Raw genomic sequence first — 19,817 nt, 5'->3', positions numbered from 1 at the left:
ATGTAGGCATTTATAAAGAAAAAGAGGTTTTTAATTTGAACCTCTTAGGTGTAAGAAAGATAAGTTCGACTCGGATGATGTTAGAGAGCATCATCGTTTAACAGTGGTTTGCGTCCATTTTTACTGTTTGATTATTACATAAAACTCGTGGATATGTGAAATTCATGATGCTCCTACGTCACACGTATCCCAAAAAATCCCTTCATTGGAATCCGTCGCGATACATAGACTGTCGTCACACGGTAGTCATCGCGTCACAGTTTTATCATTTAAAAAAAAAACGTTAATACAAACGATCAGGAAAAATACAAACGATGCGGGATTTTTATGTAAATATCATTTTTTTCCCCATTTTATAGTTGGCCATGGATAACAAACAACAAGAAAAAGAAAAAAAATTAACGAACGGAATTTTTTGACTTCTTATAGCAATTATTCACGAATGCGGATGCCATTGAATAAATAATACGTCATGGTTTTTTCCTTTGGCTCGAGAAGGAAAAAACAAAAAATCCCAATAGGCTGATTCGGGACAAAAGTTGATTCGGTATAAAAACCGGGAATAAAATCGATTAAATCGAAGAGTGGTATAGTATAAAAATGGTGGAAGAGGAGGAGGAGGAGGAGCGGGGAAGGGCGAGCAAACACGCACGATGTCAGTGCGTGTAAAAATAACCTTAACCGACGACTTTCACCTTTTGCAAGAATAGATAATTTATACGCACATCTTTCATTATGCGGAAGAATTCAAAAATTAAAAAATCGAGGTCGAAAGAATTTTACCCCGCTCGATGAATTGCAACCTGCAACAACAGCAACGACAGCAAAGGAAAACGCCCGAGGGGGGGGGGTTCCTTCCATCTTTGAGCCGAATGGGGGGGGGGAAAATACGAGGTTTAGGTTCCGTCATTAGGTGTCAAAGTCATTGCAAAATTGATCATTTACAACCTATCGTCGTCGTCGTCGTCGACGTCATTATCATCATTATTATTATCATCGTGCCTGCGAGCGACAAAAACTTTACAGTCGGCAATTTTTATTTAATTTTGACCTCCTGATCGAAAATAAAACAATTTCGTAAACAAAATTCATTTCTTAGATTCTTTTGTCAAAATAATAATAATTAGGTGAGTTGTTAAAAAAAGGACGTCAAAACGAGGTCTCTCTGTCTCTGTCTTTCTCTCCCTCTCTCTCTCTCTCTCTCTCTTTCTGATAATTTTTAATCGTGTCCGAATGAACTTATCGTGTCTCTTTTTATTTTTTCACAAAAAAAAAAAAAAAAAAAATCATGCAAGATTTACGACACAATTTCTTTTTCGTTTAAAAAATCCGATAAAAAGAAAGTGAAAGACAGAAAGAAAAGTGAAAGCGACAGGAAATAAGAATGTTTTCGACATAAATCCCACGAATGACAGATTTTCAGAGAAGAAGAAGAAGAAGAAGAAGAAGAAAACCCAGAAAAACTTTTTGTTGAGTGTGCGTGCTTGTGTGTGTGTGTGTGTGTGTGTGTGTGCGCGTGTGCACAGTTAATAAGAAGAAATAAAAATTCAGGTGTAAGACATTGACCGAAAAGGAATGTTAAAAAGTTGGTTCCGAACACGTGACAAAAGTAATTTGACAACCGTACAGGTTCTATGTCACGTTGATCATTGTTAACCCGATTCTCACCGTGTCACTCATTTCTTTCTTATTCCACGACCAACCTTACGCTATAAACATTTACACGAAATCCATACACTTTGCATCGACCAATTTTTACTTACATACTTTCCGGTACTTCCGGTACTTCCAGAGAATTTTCACTCGACGATAAATTATGATTAATGAACCTTTTCAATCTCGGCAGACTCATTTTTCCTTTTGTCTTTCTGCACGACAACAAAAGTGTTAAAAAAGTGTTAAAAAATTTTTTTTTTTTTAAAACTACCACGCACAGCACGCAGAAACAAACAAACAAACAAACAAACAAACAAACGGCACAAATAATCCACGAGTCAGCAATTAATTAATTTATTGACAAATTTTTTTTTTTTTGTTACACCACTCCATGTTTTTTTTCTTTCTGAACGGACGCAAACACACACGAGCGAGCACGCAATACAACTACTACTAGGTACGTTGCGCACGCGACCATCACAACAACAAAAAAACCGGATTTATTTGCGCCAGGTTTAAAAACCGTCGACCGAGTTCTTCTTTTTTATCCATTACGCTACCTAACGAGTTTTTGCTAAAACGGCTCTTTACGACTCGAAATCGCCAACGAGGTAGTGGTAGTGGTACCACTACTACTACTACTAGAGTAGTACCACCATCGACACGCAATGCCTCGCCGTAATAAGACGCGGTCACTTTTTTTTTAATCCTAAGGTACTACGTACGGGATGACAGGTGCAGTCGATCAAGTGAAAGTTATTATAAGACTCGATTGTACAAATAAATAAATATGGCGGAACGCGTTATTTAACATCATCATTATTATCGAATTTTTCTTTTCCGCCATCTTTGTAAAATTCGCTCGCGGTATCCTAAAGGATTACTTAACGTCATCACGTCCGAACCCCTTAAAATCGCTAAAATTTTAACTTTCTTGGAAATTTCTAGAAAAAATCGTTTTATTGTCGTCGCGTGTGTGTGTGTGTGTGCGCGTGCGCGTGCGGAAACCTATTACCATCCGATTACGAAACGCAAAAAAAAAGTAAAACCTATAACCGCCATTTTTTTAAAATAATTAATTGAGGTCGTCGTCGTTCGTCGTTGTCACTATCATCATCATCATCATCGTAGTTATTTATAATCGTTACCATCATCATTATTATTATTATATTCTTTGCCAGGTATGCACAATGGGTAACGTTATAGTCGTGGCATAAACGCCTGATAATTAAAATTCGATTATTGTGATAAGGAACGATCGGGTGATGATGATGATGATGATGATGATGATACCGCATATTTCACGTGCAATCACGCGTAACCGTTATCCGTTTTACATTCTTATTCTTTTCAATTCATTTGTTTTCTCCTTCCACGACTGGATAATATATCACGATGATAACAATAAAATAGAAATACAATAGGAAAAAATTCAAAACTCACGCGTCTCGTTATCCTCATGCCACTTTTTTTTTTTTTTTTGAAAGTATCGGAAATAGATTTCAAAAGTTGCCCTACCCACCCCCCCCCCCGAAAAAAAAATCTGCCCCCCTCAAATCTAATCCGGGTATTTAAATATAAATTGATAATCCTTCAAAGAAAAAGAAAAAATTACCTCAAACGTTTTTTTTGTTCTCCCAAACCGAAAGCATAATTTAAACTTCCGCCACTTCCGGAATCAAAACTGTTGGATTTTAATCCCGAGGGAAACGAATCCGCTTTCTCGTCATGATGTTCATCTTCTGATGTATGTAAGAGAGAGAAAGAAAGAGAGAGAAAAAAATCAATTAAATTTCTTTTTTAGAAAAGGCTCTCAAATTTAAAAAAAAAAAAAATTAAAAAAAACGACGTACCTTTAGAAAAATCCTCCGGTGGACCCTCGACTGTTATTTCAGGTTCGTCTCCCAAAATAAAATTAACTGGCGGCGATTGGACTTCATTCGAATTCGTACCATTTGTCATATTTTTCGATTCCATTTCTATCGATTTGGTCAAATTATTACCGCCAGAAAACCAACCTGAAATTAAACATTTAAAAAAATTTATTCTTCCGTCACGTCACGTTACGTCACATCACACGTGGGATTAAGAACCACAAAAAAAAAAAAATTTTTTTCTAATAAGTGTTTTTTTTTTTTTTTTTTTTTTTTCGAAGGAAAACGACAATAATAATGATAATAAAAACAGAAAACATTTTTTTCTAGAACCTTCGAGAGAGTATGAACAACAACCATAATTTGAAAAAGGGTCAACGTTCCCAACGTTTAAAAAAAAAAAAAAACTTTTTTCCGTTCTATTTTTTTTTTTTTTTTCGTTTTTCTTTTTTCTTCTTTTTATGCTGCCACGTTCATTATTACAAGTCAAATCTAATATTCTGTGACCTTAGTCAAGGAAAAAAACCTTTTGAACTTTTGAACGTATCGAATAGAATATTTATGGATTTTTAAAATCGTATCAAATCCTTGTAATTTGTGCGTGTGTGCGCGTGTGCGCGTGCACTCGAATACGCGAAATTCTTTGCGTTAAAAAAAAAAAAAAAAAATTACTGATAAAAAAATAAGCAACGAGACGAGAGGTGTATTAGGGCAACGAGACGATTCTCTCTACCGGACCTCGAAAAATTATTCCCATCATTTTAATATATATATATTCACTATCCAAGATCGCAAACGGAAAAAAGAAAAAACCTGAACCCCCCTACCGTCTCCCCCCTCCTTTCCTCAAGTACACAAGTCGTCGACTGCATAACAAATAAATAAATAAATAAATTTATTAACCCTGATCTTTAAACCACAAATAAAAAAAAATTTGTTGAAGACCGAACAAAAAATTTTTTTTCGACATAATCATTAATGAATTTTTTTTTTTTTTTTTTTTTTTTTCAAATTTAAATTTCACGGATCCGTTAATTGTTTTCCGATTGAAACGCGCCCTCGCAAGCGCGCGCCAAAAAAAAAAAAACGTGTCAGCAGCAGGATGTAACCGTAAAAAAAGAGGGGAAACCGTCGTCACATTATCGACAAGGGACTAGAGATACGAATTAAAAAAAAAAAATTTCCCCAAAATATATCGAAATGAATATTATTCTTCTTCTTCCACGACAAAAAAAAAACTACGTAGTTTTTGTTCGCTTATAAACGAAAAAATTGCGTGTAATGCATTTATAATGGGTAACCTACATTTGACGAAAATCCACAAGTTTCAAATTAACATATTTAAACAAGGAGGAAACGATTTTGTAAACTATTAAACGACCAAAGAAGAAAAAGAAAAGTTCTTAGAAAGAAAAAGAAAAAGAAAACTTCACGAGGATTATTAATAATTAATTAATTTTTTTTTGTATACGACGATTTGTCTCGTCCGAAAAAAAATCCGAAAAGTATTTATTTATTACATAATTAATTACGTAACTCTCGCGTGCATAATAATAATAATAATAATAATAATAATAATAATAATAATAATAATAATAATAATAATAATATCAATCCGATTTTTTTTATTTTCCGATTCCGACGAATATCATACGTTTAATTACATAATTTGACGTCAATAAGAATCGAACGACATTTTTTTTTTTAACGGTCTATCATTATTATCATTATTCCCTTTTTCGTTTCAAATTAATTAATTTTAATAAAGAAAAAGATAAAATATATTTAATTATCATCATCATCATCATTATTAATATTTCTTTTTCATTTGACGTCACATTTTAAAACAAAATCAATAATTTATAAATCGAAACGTTTTGACCTTTTTACCTCAAGTTTATCACCACGAAAGGATTAAAAAAAAAAAATTATTCGAAGACACTGATAACGGTTCGAGAGTCTACCAATTAACCACGCAATTCAAATGCGGTCGAACCTAATAATAATAATAATAATAATAATAATAATAAATAAAAATGGACGGTCACTCGAGATTAAAAAATGAAAGTAACTACGACGATGACAACACCTGCAGGAAAAGAATAATTTATGACAAACGTTACAAAACCTAACATTATCGTAACATTTCTCGAAAGTTCTCGATTGATTGAATCGATTAATCGATATATCGATAAAAGCTAAAATCGAAAGAATTTTGCCGTTTAAAAATTAACCGTTCGAACCTTAACTGATGACACGATTTTTAACGAATCGAAATTCGAAAACAATCGAACAAACAACAATCAATCAATCAATCAATCACCTGAATTGTAAAACGCGTAAACTATTAAACCCGTTAAGAAAATCAACCAAAACATTTTAAAACTTTTTCCTTTTTTCCTTCTTTCCTTTAGCGCAATTTTTTTTCATCAATCGTGATAGTGATTCAAGGGCAAAAGGCTACGACACCCTAACCTTCACATCGAGAGAGAGAGAGAGAGAGAGAGAGAGAGAAACCGGTTAAAAGTAATTCCGTTGGGACAAATGTCGACAACTGTAAATTTCGCACATGAGCGACAATAATCGTTGCCAAATTTGAAAAAATTTAACGGCAAATACGTGACGACGCAGGTTTATCCGAAAATGTTTTCCCTTTACTTTTTGTCTGTTTGTTTGTTTGTTTGTTCGTTTGTTCCTTCTCATACTAAATCCTCACATTCTTTTCAAATAATAATAACTTTTTCTCTCTCTCTCTCTCTCTTTTCCTTATTTAAAAAAATATCGCAATAAATGGAATGACCGGAATGTTTGAACCAACCGACATTTTTACCAAAGTTTTTTTTTTTTCATTCTTTCTTATTACAACGTATAAAAATTTAAATAACGAATTAATTAATAACGTAATTACAGGCAGGAAGTTGATTGATTTTTTTTTTTTTGTTTTTTTTTTTTTATTTTCCTCAAATTTAAATTTTTTCCATTTTTTTTTTCCATTTTCCTAGACAAGATTCAACTATAAAATTCAATATTTCCCATGTCTTTTAGTTTCTCCCCACCCTTTTCCAAATGCATGCAAGTAATGAAATTCTTAAAGAGGTTCAATAAACTATTTATAAAGTACTACTCGTCTTACAGGTACAAGTTTTTCTTTCAAGAAAAAAAATTATCAACTTTAAAAAAGTAAAAAATTCAACTCGACCAATAAAACAAAAGTTAAGTCATCGATTCAATATTTTTTTTTCGACTGACCTAAACCTAAATAAAACTGCTTCGAATACAATTTTACAAAACCATGATTATGAATAAGAAAAAAAAAAAAAAAAAAATTATTATGCTACATTACAGAAAACGATTTGAATTTACTACATACAATTCAAATCATAACACTCGATTTAAATTTAACAATGACACAAAAGAGAATCGAAAGACAAAAAATAATTCAAAATACATCAAAATTTCAAAAAATGCTTTCTCATATTTACTCGTTAAATCCTTTAACAAATCACTCATGAGTTTTTCATAAAAGATGTCACAACAATCACACATTCGATAAAAGACACAAAAAAAAAAATTTTACACAATTGCAATCGATTGAATTGTTTTTTTTTTTTTTTAATAAATTCAATGCCATGTAAGTAAAATTTAATATGTACATTATTGATTTCTATCACAAATGTTTTCACATTATGGTGAAAAATGGTTATTTAATCGTTAAAATCCCTTTGAAAACAAAAGAATTAAAATCTGAAAAAAGGTAAATTTCGATTCACAAGATTTTAACACAAGACACCTAACATCCTGATGATATCTCTATATTCAACCTTATGTTAGTTAATGATTATTTATATATATTCCACACACACACACACACACACAACTCATTTAATATGAATTTAATGGTAAAAACCCAAAAAAATGAAAAAAACCATGCCAAAAATCGATTAAATTATTCAAGGTTACCAAATTAATCGAAATCAAACTACTTTGAATGCAGTAATATGAAAATATTTTCATTTGAAAATTCATTTCAAGGATTTTATACACATATATAAATTCATTATTAAAATAGTAAATTGATACAACAAAGTATGTGTGAGCATAAAGTATAATTTGTGGCACACACACACACACACACACACATGTGCACACACAAACAGCAAAATGATATCGAAAAACAATTTCGAATGTTTAATAGATTTCAGATGAATACAAGGTGAATTGTTTCGTACACACACACATATATTTACTTGTTTTACACATAAAAACCAACAGAATATTCTTATGTTAAAAAAAAAGGGAAACAAATTCATGGATAGAAATGAAATGATGAAAGAATTGTAAATCAACCCTCAAAATTATTGCCATGTTTGCAAACCGATTGAAAATCGTTTGTCACTTTAATTAGGGGAGTTTTAACTTTTCTCAATGTTTTATAAGAGAGAAAAACAACAGAAAATAATTTTACTCATCTTTTTTAAATGAATCCATTTTTCTACACAAACGAAAACTCATAACTTTCAACATTTATGAATAAAAAATGTAATAAAAAGATTTACAAAAAGAAAACATGCTCCAGAGACTTATACTACATTAATAAATAAAGACATATTCGATAAGAATCATCAATTAAAAAAATAAAATAAATAAATAAATAAACAATCGTACGTATAAAAAATATTCATTCATTTAATTTGTTTTTTTTTTTTTTATATATATTTATATTTATTTATTTATTTATTTATTTTGGTGTCGAATAAAACGTAAATAAAAAGATTAGGTAATAGTAGTAATAATAATAATAATAATAATAAATTAATTTAAACGCGCAAAAAAAGAAAGAAATTTTTTAAAAATGTTAACTTTGATTCCAAACTATAATATAATAATCAAGGTTATGATTGGCTCAGGGAAAATCAGCCGATGAAAATTAGAAATTTCATTGGTGGACCACGAAAAGTTTTTTTTTTTTTTTAATAAAAAAAAAATTTTCAAATCATTCTCAGATAAGGTTGTAATACAGCAAAAAAAAAATGAAAACGACATTTAAGAAATTAAAATATATACGTAAAAAAATTATTATTAATAACTTACGTAAAAAATTTCCAATAATGGTGTAAATTATTCTATTAACGATTAAGGAGAAATTAATGTAATTTCGTATTAAACGTATACATAAACATTTCAAATATCAAATTCACGTTAAAACCTATTCGGAAAAAAAAAAAAAACTAAAATTAAATACTACGGATGAAATATTTATCTAACCGTATAATTAAAGACTAATTTAACAATCACAGATAGCGCATTAAATAAATTTTAACTATCATGACACTGTCGTTTCAAGATATTTTGACCGAATGATAAGAATACTCGTCGAAAACCGTTTTACGACCACCATTTTGAATTTACTTGTAAGCAAGTAAATAAAACCATAGAGTAAAATAAAAAAATGTTAAAACGTGACGTGGTAATAGACCACAAACTCCGCCACTCGACCACGTCCCGCCTTTTTTTTTTTTTTTTTTTGAACGAAAATAAACAAATTTCCTTTTGCATATATTTTCATTGATGTTTATTTATGATGCGATGTTTTTAATTAATTATTAAATTAAAATGAAACCTTTCGAATTAAAATAGCCCTCAGTTAACATTTTAATTACATTTCATAGAGTAATTATAATTTTTTTAAAATTTTTTTTTACGACCAATAACCATAACTTGCATTTTACACGCAAAGCAAGAACCCTGCAAATTTCAAAACAATAACAAACAAAACATTCGCGTATGACAAATTGCATAACTTAAAATTTTAAGTTTTGTTTTCTCACGGTAAACGGGGATTTTTGTAAATATTACTTACTCATTTATTATCATAATTATTTTATTTCGCGGTAAAAATATTTGCAAAAAAAAAAAAAAATTTTTATTTACATTTAAAATAAAATTTATTATTATTCCCCCCCTTTTTTTTTTTTAAAAAGAAAAATTCGCGTTTGTTTTTTAGAAGAAACGAAAAAAAACCCGACGAACAAACAATAATGTAAAATAATGTAAACGGTAACGCGGTTTTTTTTTCTTCTTAGAATCTTATTTAAATTTTTTTCTACGCGGTACAAATTCTATATTTGAACAATTAATTTACAGGTGAACGAAAAAAAAAAAAAAACATGCTAAAAAATAACACATTCACGTCATTCATTAAAAAAATGCCAAAAATAATATATATCGAAGGTCGTGAAGCTGGAAAAATTAAATACACGAATGATTTATACACCGTTTGGTTTACTTTTAATCGAAACCTGATAAACTCATAATAATAATGATAACAACAAGGATTAAGTCGGGGAAAAAGAAATGATATTGGGGAAAATTAAATTTTCCACCACAAAATTATCGTCTTTTTTCTTTTTCATCCATGTTTTCCCTCTCCTATTTCATTCACCTAATAAAATTTCTATCCCTCTCTCTCTCTTTCTCTTTCTTTCTTTCTTTCACCCCTTCATCATCATCATCATCATCATCCCTAAAACCGATTTTCTTCCTGTTAAATAATGAATAAGTTACGAACTTAACCATCATCCCATTCGTACCTCCTCAAATTTCAAAAAAATCATTTTGGAAAAAAAAAATTTCCAAAAATTATTTTTACGTTCCCCCCATAGATAAAAAAAAATTTATTATTAACAACAAAAAAAATAATAATAATAATAATTTTTGTTAAAACAATCATTTTTACATCGATCGTATGTTATAATCATCGCGAAAAAAAAAAAAACAAATCGCGAGGGATAAATTATTTTCGTGACGTCACAATAACACTCAAATTTTTCTAACCTTTAATTTTTTTTTTACGTAACGATTTTCTTTATTTTGTTTGTTTGTTTGTGCGTGTACGCGTGCGCGTGCATGTGTGTGTGTGTGTGTGTGTGCGTTACGTCTCAGGCATCGTAAGACGATTCAAAAAACAAAAAAAATTACGACAAAAATAAGGGCCAAGGTAGACGAGGAAAATACATAGCGTAATAATAATAATACACTGTCAAGGAACATGTACATACTTACGAAAAACTCTGTACGCATTGACTTCCTGGGTCAAATTAAAAAAAAAAAAAAAATACGCGACAAAAGTATTTTAATTAATAATAATAATAATAATAATAATAATAATAATAATAATAATAATAATAATAATAATAATAATAATAATAATTGAATAATGACGATGATGATGATAATAATAATAAAAAAAAGGATAAATCAAAATTAATTGATCGAAACGTAAATTAATAAAAAAAAAAAAAAAAGACGTAAAAAAAAATAAAAATAAAATTTTTATGGAGGGAGGCAGAGGGGGAGGGAGGACGGGAGGGGAGGAGGGAAAGTGCAAAGTTTGAATTTGTTATAAATTTTCTAATTTAAAAAAAAAAAATCACGCGTGTCAACAGAAAAAAAGAAACAAGTGACACGTTTTTTTTTTTTTTGTGACGGCGACGCCATTTTATTTCCACGACGATTTTTAAAATTGATTCGATCATTAAAAATCTCGCAGATGTGACAACATTCGAAAAAATAAAGACGACAACAATAACAACCGACAAACAAACAACAGCTCAAATTTCAAATAATAATAATAATTATTATTAATTGACATTAAACAAACAAAATAATATGGAATAAATTTAAATTTTAAAATAAAAAAAAAATTCGTTATCCCTCCCCCCACCTTCTCCCCCTTTCCCTCCCTTTTCCACAGCCTTCTAACTTTTCCGACATTTTTATTTTTTATATCCATTTATTATTATTATTATTATTATTATTATTATTATTAATATTATTTTTGTTTACATAATTTTTTTATTTATTTTTTAAAATTTTTTTAATTTTTTTTAAAATGTATTAAATAATAATAATAATAAAATTTAAAAAACAATAAAAATGACAACATTGTTTTTTATTTATTATTTTTCCCTTTCAAATTATTGTTATTATTATTAAAATTATTTAATAATAATAATTAAATAATAATAATCAAATAAATAAAAAAACCAGGTAAATATTCATCGGCAAATTTAATAATTATTTAATGAAATAAATAATTCATTAAAAAATTAGTAAAATCGTTTAATTATGATAATAATAATAATAATAATTTTTTCCATATTAAATTTCCTTTCGATGCGAGACAATAATAAATAAATGAGCGAATTTCATTATCGTTATTATTATTATTATTATTATTATTATTATTAATAATTTACGCTTTTTAATCAGAACTAGTGTTATTTATCTATTATATTCTATTACTATTTTTTAATTTCAGGTTTTCTATTAGAATTATTCAAAATACTATTATTATTACTATTATTTTCACTTATGAACAGGATAAGGTTTTCGTATTGAATTGTTTCCAATTTCAGGTTGCTAACCGATTCCTCGGGTAATACATATTCGGTTTAAGTAGTTCCATCAAAGGTTGTATTAAACAGCATCATTTCCAGATTATGTGACATGCATGTCTTCCAGTGATGCTCCCACAATGACCGGAATAGTTTCTGTCTTTACTCCCCACATCCTAACTATTTCAACCTTTGTCCCCTTCTTTGTCCATCTCGTGTCTTTTCCGCCGGTACGGATACTTCAATCAGCTTACACCATTTATCCGAAATATGCCTGAGGATGATATCCGGTTTGTTGGCTGGCACAGTTCTGTCAGTGTGGATTTCTTGATCGTACAGAACTGTGTATGAACCCTATTCATTTTATGCCAATATCGAACAACCGGAAATATCGTTTCCGACTGTTCTTGTCCTTCACTTGTCGACTTTTCACGGACTTTAAGTCCTTTTTGTCTTCTCGTAGTAGTTCTAAGTCCTCTGATGAACAAGCTTCTATTTAAATTTTTTGGATTTTCCCACGACCGCTTAACGACAATTGCGCGCGTGTTTTCTTCTTCTTCTTATTATTATTATTATTATTATTATTATTATTATTATTATTATTATTATTATTTATCTAACGTTATTATTATTATTATTATTATTAATGTTTTATATATTTCACGGTTTTTATCATTTAAATTATATTTCGTTTATTATAATTCGAATAATGGGGTCAATGATCTTAATCAATATGTGCAATTTATTTTTCTACTGCTTTCATTATTATTATTATTATTATTATTATTATTATTATTATTAAAAAAGAAAACCTGGCTGTCGTGATAAGAATTTCATGTTTGCATGTGAATATCTAAGACTATCATTTCATCATATTTAAATTTCTTTTTTTTTTTTGATAAATAAATATGAAATTGCTCTTTTTTTTTTGTTTTAGGTTTACCATCACCACCACCACCACAACCACCGCAACAACCACAACAACCAGAACAACAACAACGACAATTTTTTCTCTTGTTATGTGACAGATAAACGACGTCCGATTTTTTTTTTTTTAAATCATCGTAAGTGTGCAAAAGGGTTTAAAGAACCTAAAAAATTTTTTTTTTTCATTTAACAAACCCATATAAAATCATTACACGCTAACACAAACAACAAACTTTTATCAATAATAATAATAATAATAATAATAATAATAATAATAATAATAAAACTAAACGACAAATTTCGTTTTGTCCCGGAAATTAATTTTTTTGTTTACGTATAAAAGTGTTTGAAAAAAAAACTTTTTTCTGTTTTTTTTTTCTAGAATTTTCTTTAATTATTTTCGTTTAAATTTTTAGGCGCGATAAAAATTTAAATTTTTTTTCGGTCGAGAAAAAAGAAAAAAAATGATATCGTAATAATCCGTCGATCTAAATTAAAAAAAAAAAAAAAAGTTTTTTAAAGAGTCTAAAGATTAAAATACAAACAAACAACCAACGAACGAACGACCAACAACCAACCACCACCACCACCATATGCGATTAATTAAAAATCGCAGTGATAATAAATTTAAAAAATTTAAAAGATACACATCTGAATTTACCTGGTCGTAATACAAACAAACAAACAAACAAAACGTACAATTTATGTAAATTTATTTCCTTTTTTTTTTTTTTTATCCGAAAGAAGAAGAAAACCCGGAAAAAAATTTCGGGGGGGAAAACCTTCGTCGTCGTCTTTTTTGCAAAAAAAAAAAAAAAAAAATGGCGGAGCACATATCGTAAATCAAAAAAGAAAAAGTATTCTAGAAAAAAAAAATGAGCGGAAATGTTATCACACACGAGAGTAACACTACCATTCTTTTACATTTTAAATATAATCCATTAAATTTCTTGCATGCACACACGCACACACGCACGCACACACGCACACACACACACACACACATAACGATAACTGTCATGTGATCTTTAACTTCATAACTTTTCTTTTAAGGAAAACACGAAAGAAAATAATTTTTTTTTACTTCCGTTTACCGCAGGGAAAACAACAACAACAACGCGCGCGCGACATGCATCCGATCGACAAACCAAGTTTTTTTAATAAATCCGAAAAAATTTTAAAAGAAATTTACGCTCAGGTAAATAACAAAAAAAAACGTGGCACTAGTGTAATCAAACCTCCTTTTCCATTTTCCATCAAATTAATTATATCTATCGAGTGATTTTTCATTTTTTTTTCTTTCATCTTTTTCAAAATTTTCTTTTCCTCTTAACGCACCGATAAAAAATCCTTTACGATAATCATCATCATCATCATCATCATCATCATCATCATCATCATCATTATCATCATCATCATCATCATCGTCATCGTCATCATTATTATTATTAAATAATAATCGATTTTTTTCCACGCAAAAGAAATTTTTCTTCTATTTAATTCGACTTTTACTTTTGATTTAAAAATTATTATTATTATTACTATTATTATTATTGTTTTTTCTTTTTCTCATCTGTGACCTTTGACCTTACGTAATAACTTATTTCGAATCGGAAAATTTTTAAAGACAACAAAAAAAAAAAAAAATTTAGCAGTAGTTCGAGTAAAATTTCGAAACGATAAAAAAATTTTTTAAATAGAAATTCGTTTATTAATTTGGAATGACGTGGCAATAACCAAAAATTGTTTCGTTCTACTACCACGATCGTCACGATCGTTTTCTCATCACCATCGCTTTTATTTTTCCATCTCTTCCTTCCCTTTCATCCTGTTTTTTTTTTTTTTTTTTTTTTTGTATGAAATTTTAAAAATTATTAAAAATATTCTATTTCCACGTTTTCTGTGGTTATTATCATTATTATTATTTTTCTCCAGCCGGAACCACGTAAAAAATCAAAACTTCCTCTAACGAATTCTCGAATTGATCCAAACGTACAAGGCGTCCCACTGGATTATTCATTTCGTAAAGCGGATACACTCGAAGAATTAAAAAATGATACGCCGAGAGAATACAGGGTGGGAGTCCCTAAAAAAACTTCTTCTGGAAAATTTATATCCAGGTACGTACCATTTATACATTTACGTAATTTTATTTATAATGTTTCCCCCCCCCCTTTCCCGGTTTTTCGTCGAATCGTTTTATTGTTGTTTGTTCTTTTTGACCCCATATTCAAATGCGAACTTGAAAAATTTTTTATTTTATTTTATTACTAAATTTAATTATTTAAAATCGTTTGTTGTTTGTTGTTGTTGTTGTTGTTAATAATAATAATGAATAAAATTTATTGTTATTGATTTCCATTTGTTTATTAATTAACGTAATTTTTTTTCTCTAAGCAACAAACACACACGCAAACACGTACGTAAATGTGCACTAATCAATTTGCCCTTATACCCTTCTACTCTTCTTCTCCCCCTCCCCTTTTAGTTTACCATAGAACAAATTTCACCCCCGCTGGAGTTACTGATCTCTTACTCAAAAAATATTTTGAACGTGTCATTAACGAAATTCATTATTTGAAGTCATAAAACAAACGACAAAGAGGAAAAGGTAGCCAGGTTAAAAGAGGGAAAAAATCCGCCTGAAAATCACCGAGTTGAGAGTCGTGGGTGAATTCGAATTCTGGGAGTGGGAGTTCGATTTCAGGTCGTCCAAACATACCTGTACGTACATAAAGGGGATAAGGGACTTAGAACCCTTTCGAGGGGATGCACTTGTTCGAGAGGGTGAAACTGGGTACTTGATCCAAATATGAAAAATGCAGAGCTGCGATATGAAAGGTAGGCAGACGAACGATCATCTCTCTCTCTCTCTGTCTCTCTCTCTCTCTCTCTCTCTATTTCTCTGTCTCTCTCTCTCTCTATTTCTCTGTCTCTCTCTCTCTGGAAACTCGCAGACTCTGCGGAGGAGACACGAACGATGGTAACAAATCGGGATTGTCTCTCGAAGGGTAAAAAGGGGAAGTACCGGGATCTTCCTTCCACCCTCGCTACTGTGGACCTGATGATTCTGGCTCTGGAGAGAGTTGAGGCTAAAATGCAGGTTATACCTCCGCGAGCACTCCCTCTCCGGGAAGAAGGGCACGATGAAACACATCCAGGAGTTTAAGTAGGGTAGTGGCTTCGGTTGAGTCCCCCCACACTCTTCCTGCTACCGGGTCAAAAAAAAAGGATGTAACAAACACAACCGATTCAAATTTTCCAATGCAATTAATAATTCAATTTCCGGTTGTTTCCTAACACCAATCCCTCCGCTGGATATCAACAAACAAATACAATCCGACTAAACAACAAACCTAAAACAAACTCCACCGGGTATCAACAAAAAACGTTTTAAAATCAATCGGAAAATCCCGCGGAAACAAACAAACAAACTCATTACCGTGTACAACATCATCCGGAAAATTTAAAATAAAAATGACGTCATTAATAAAATTTTCAAACAATCGTATACAAACACAAACGTTTGTAGTTTGTCTTTACAAAATTTAATCAATTTTTCTTTTTTTTTTTTTTTCCGTTTTCAGTTCTCTATGGGTTAATTACAACAATTTAACGGATTTAAGATCGATTCATTCACTCGTTAAGGTATCATTTTCAAAACCGGAAATGATCGGTTGGCTCGACGTTTCCTTCAACAGCATCGAAATAATATCAAACGATTTGCTACAATTGAAAAATTTAAAAATATTATATTTACACGGGAATCAAATTAAATTTTTCATTGAAGTAACAAAATTAAAATCTTTGAAATTATTAAAAACTTTAACGTTGCACGGAAATCCGATTGAAGAAAATCCAATTTATCGATCGACCGTTATAAAAACTTTACCCAATTTAATCAATTTTGATTTTTCCGTCGTGACTAAATAATAAAATTTTCCCGCGTTTTTTTAAATTTAAATTAATAACGAATCGTCGTTATTCGTCGTCGTCGTCATCGTCGTCACCATCGTCTCCTGACACTTTTTTTTTTTAATTTTCCATGACTTTACATAATGATAAAAAAAACATCCCTTGACCTTTTACATCATCATCATCATTATTATTATTATTATTATTATTATTATTATTATTATTATTATTATTATTATTATTAATTTTTCGAGTTCAATAAAACTGAAAAATTTTATATCTGTTTAGCAGAAGAAATTTATAAAACGTTTTTTTTCCAGGAAGCGAATTTATTTAATTAATAAAAAAAATATTTACTTATCATTATGGGGTAATAAAAATTTTTTTTTTTTAAATAAAACGTTGGCGTTTATTTTACTTACTCGGGAAGGGGGAAGAGGGGGGATGGGAGGGGGAACCGGAAATTCCGTCCAACCCAAAAACGAAAAAATAATAATAATAATAAACGGGGAGAAGAATTTTTTTTTTACAAAAATTGAAATCAAAACGAGATGAATCCATTAATTTTTTTTTTTTTTCACCGTCATTTACATAAATTTTATTATTATTTTTATTGGACGAAAGGTTACTGACGTCATACTAATAATAATAATAATAATAATTAAATGATGTATTATATTTTTATGTCTTTTTTTTTCTTTTTCCACGTTTCGAATAATCATTTTTTTTTCGTTTAACCCTCTCTCTCTAAATACGTCGTATTTTTTTACATAAAATTTATTTATTTATTTATTGCATTTTTAAAAATTATTATTATTATTATTATTATTTATTTATTTATTCTAAGATTTATTTACGTCAGTGTGTAATGATATGACGTCATTACTAATTAACAATTTTTTTTCTTTTTTTTTTTTCCTATCTCGCGTTTGATTCGAAATTTTTCGATTCGATAATTCGGGGAGGGAAATCGGGGGTAAAAATCCATAATAATAATAATAATAATTATCGTGTCATCAGAAAAATTTTCCTTTCGTTTCGTCATTGATAAAAAAAATTTCCTTTGACGAATAATCGATTTGAAAAAAAAAAAATTCGACGAATTCAACAACAACCTTCGATTTCGGCCATGTAATTAACATCTTTTAAAATTATTATTATTATTATTATTAATTACCACTACTGTTTTCTTTTTTTTCGCATCCTTTCTTTCATCACGTCGTTATTATTATTATTATTATTATTATTATTATTTTAAACAATACATATTCATTAGAAAATAAAAAATAAAAAAAAAATTTAAATGCAAATTGATAATTGTTAATTATTATCATCAATTAAGGGCGCAGTTATTATTATTATTATTATTATTATTATTATTATTATTATTATTATTATTATTATTATTATTATTATATTCCATGAATACGATTAAAAACAAATTTAATAAATTTTTGGCTTGAAATTTTCTTTAGCCCCCCCCCCCTATCTCTCTCTCTCTCTCTCTCTTTTTAATTTATTATTATTAAATAATTCGAAACGGATGAAGTCGTCGTTAATACGTAAAACCGAATAATTTTTCATGAAATTAATATTTAAAACAAAACAATAAATAAAATCAACAACGACAACAACAACAACAACAAACAACAAACAACAACAACAAAGAACAACAATAACAGCAATAATAATAATGACAATAAATATTAAAAACGATTCGTAGAAATAAATTAATTAATTAATTAATTTTAATAGTTAATGAAGAAAATGGAAGAAGAAAAAAACGTGGCAGTAGCAACAGAGAGAGAGGTGGGAGGGAAGGGGAGAGGGGGAGAAAAGTAAATAAGATATTAAAAAGGATAAAAAAAATTTTATGGAAATAACGGGGAGGAAAGATCCATCAAAATGTTCCAAAATCGTGAAACGCGATAGGCTAATCATCATCATCATCATCATCGTTTTAAACTTTTGTGACGTCAGAAGCGTAAAAAAAAAATTTACGAAGTACATCCGGTTCCGTTTTAAATATAATTCCAAATCGGAATTATAGTATTATTATATTATTATTATTATTATTATTATTATTATTATTATTTTAAAATTGCAAAAAACCAAAAAAAAAAAAAAAAATTTGCGAATTTTTTCCTGTTCTTTTTTCTTTTTTTTTTTTTTCTAAAACCACGTCATCGTGGTCGAATTAAAAAATAAATTTTTTTTTTCTCTTTACCCGTTTTACTCCGATCTAGAACGAAATAAATTTTTTTTTTTTTTTATCTCCAGAAAAAATCGTCGTGAAATTTTTTTTTCGTTTGCTCATCGCTGGAACTTTTAGTTTAATAGTTTCAAGGTACGAAATTAAGATTTTTTCGATTAAACAAAAAAAAAAAAAAATTCAAAAATAATAATAATAATAATAATAATAATATTCCGACATTGAACTCGTAAAAACAAAAAAAAAAAAAAAAACAAAACAAAAAGGTCAGGGTTGACAGTTGTTGTCGTAACCCCAAGTTATTTGTTTTTCTTTTTCCCCAAAAAAAAACAACAAAATATTAATAAACAATTATTATTATTATTATTATTATTATTATTATTATTATTATTATTATTATTGTGCTGGATAATTCGTAAAATTACCAACAACCCGGACAAACTCGAAGCGAACAAACAAAAAAAAAAAAAAAATGATTATTGATTGACTCGCGTTAATTTTTCCATCTCCAAAAAAAATTTTTTTTTAATTCTCTCCCTCTCTCTCTGTCTCTCTCTCTCTCTGTCTCTCTCCCTCTCTCTCTGTCTCTCTCTGTCTCTCTCTCTCTCTGTCTCTCTCTCTCTGTCTCTCTCTCTCTCTCTCTGTCTCTCTCTCTCTCTCTGTCTCTCTCTCTCTCTCTCTCTCTCTGTCTCTCTCTCACTCTCTCTGTCTCTCTCTCACTCTCTCTCTCTCTGTCTGTCTCTCTCTTTCTCTACCTAATGTGCCATTTGTAAACGCAAAAACCTTAAAAAAAGACACATGAAAATGAGGCAAAAAGAGACAGAGAGAGAAAAAAGG

At 29.3% G+C, this 19,817-nt stretch overlaps 2 protein-coding genes across 2 annotated transcripts; one reads left to right on the top strand and one right to left on the bottom strand.

Moving 5' to 3' along the window:
* Positions 1-3,267: 3,267 nt before the first annotated feature.
* Positions 3,268-3,633, bottom strand: Phum_PHUM424340 (uncharacterized protein; the record flags this gene model as incomplete). Its single annotated transcript, XM_002429170.1, has 2 exons — positions 3,268-3,398; positions 3,510-3,633. The coding sequence occupies 2 exons, from the start codon at positions 3,631-3,633 to the stop codon at positions 3,268-3,270; spliced, it is 255 nt and encodes an 84-aa protein (XP_002429215.1).
* A 10,349-nt stretch (positions 3,634-13,982) lies between these two features.
* Positions 13,983-16,786, top strand: Phum_PHUM424330 (leucine-rich repeat-containing protein, putative; the record flags this gene model as incomplete). The annotated part of the gene is made up of 3 exons (XM_002429169.1): positions 13,983-14,081; positions 14,789-14,973; positions 16,441-16,786. 3 exons carry the CDS (start codon positions 13,983-13,985, stop codon positions 16,784-16,786), a joined length of 630 nt encoding a protein of 209 aa, XP_002429214.1.
* Between the last annotated feature and the right edge of the window lie 3,031 nt (positions 16,787-19,817).

This window comes from Pediculus humanus, genomic scaffold (genome assembly GCF_000006295.1).
Source record: "Pediculus humanus corporis 1103172108193 genomic scaffold, whole genome shotgun sequence".
In the NCBI taxonomy this organism is placed as follows: Eukaryota; Metazoa; Arthropoda; class Insecta; order Psocodea; family Pediculidae; genus Pediculus; species Pediculus humanus.
Note: the sequence above shows the minus strand (reverse complement) of the source record. Positions and strands in the feature narration are given on the sequence as shown.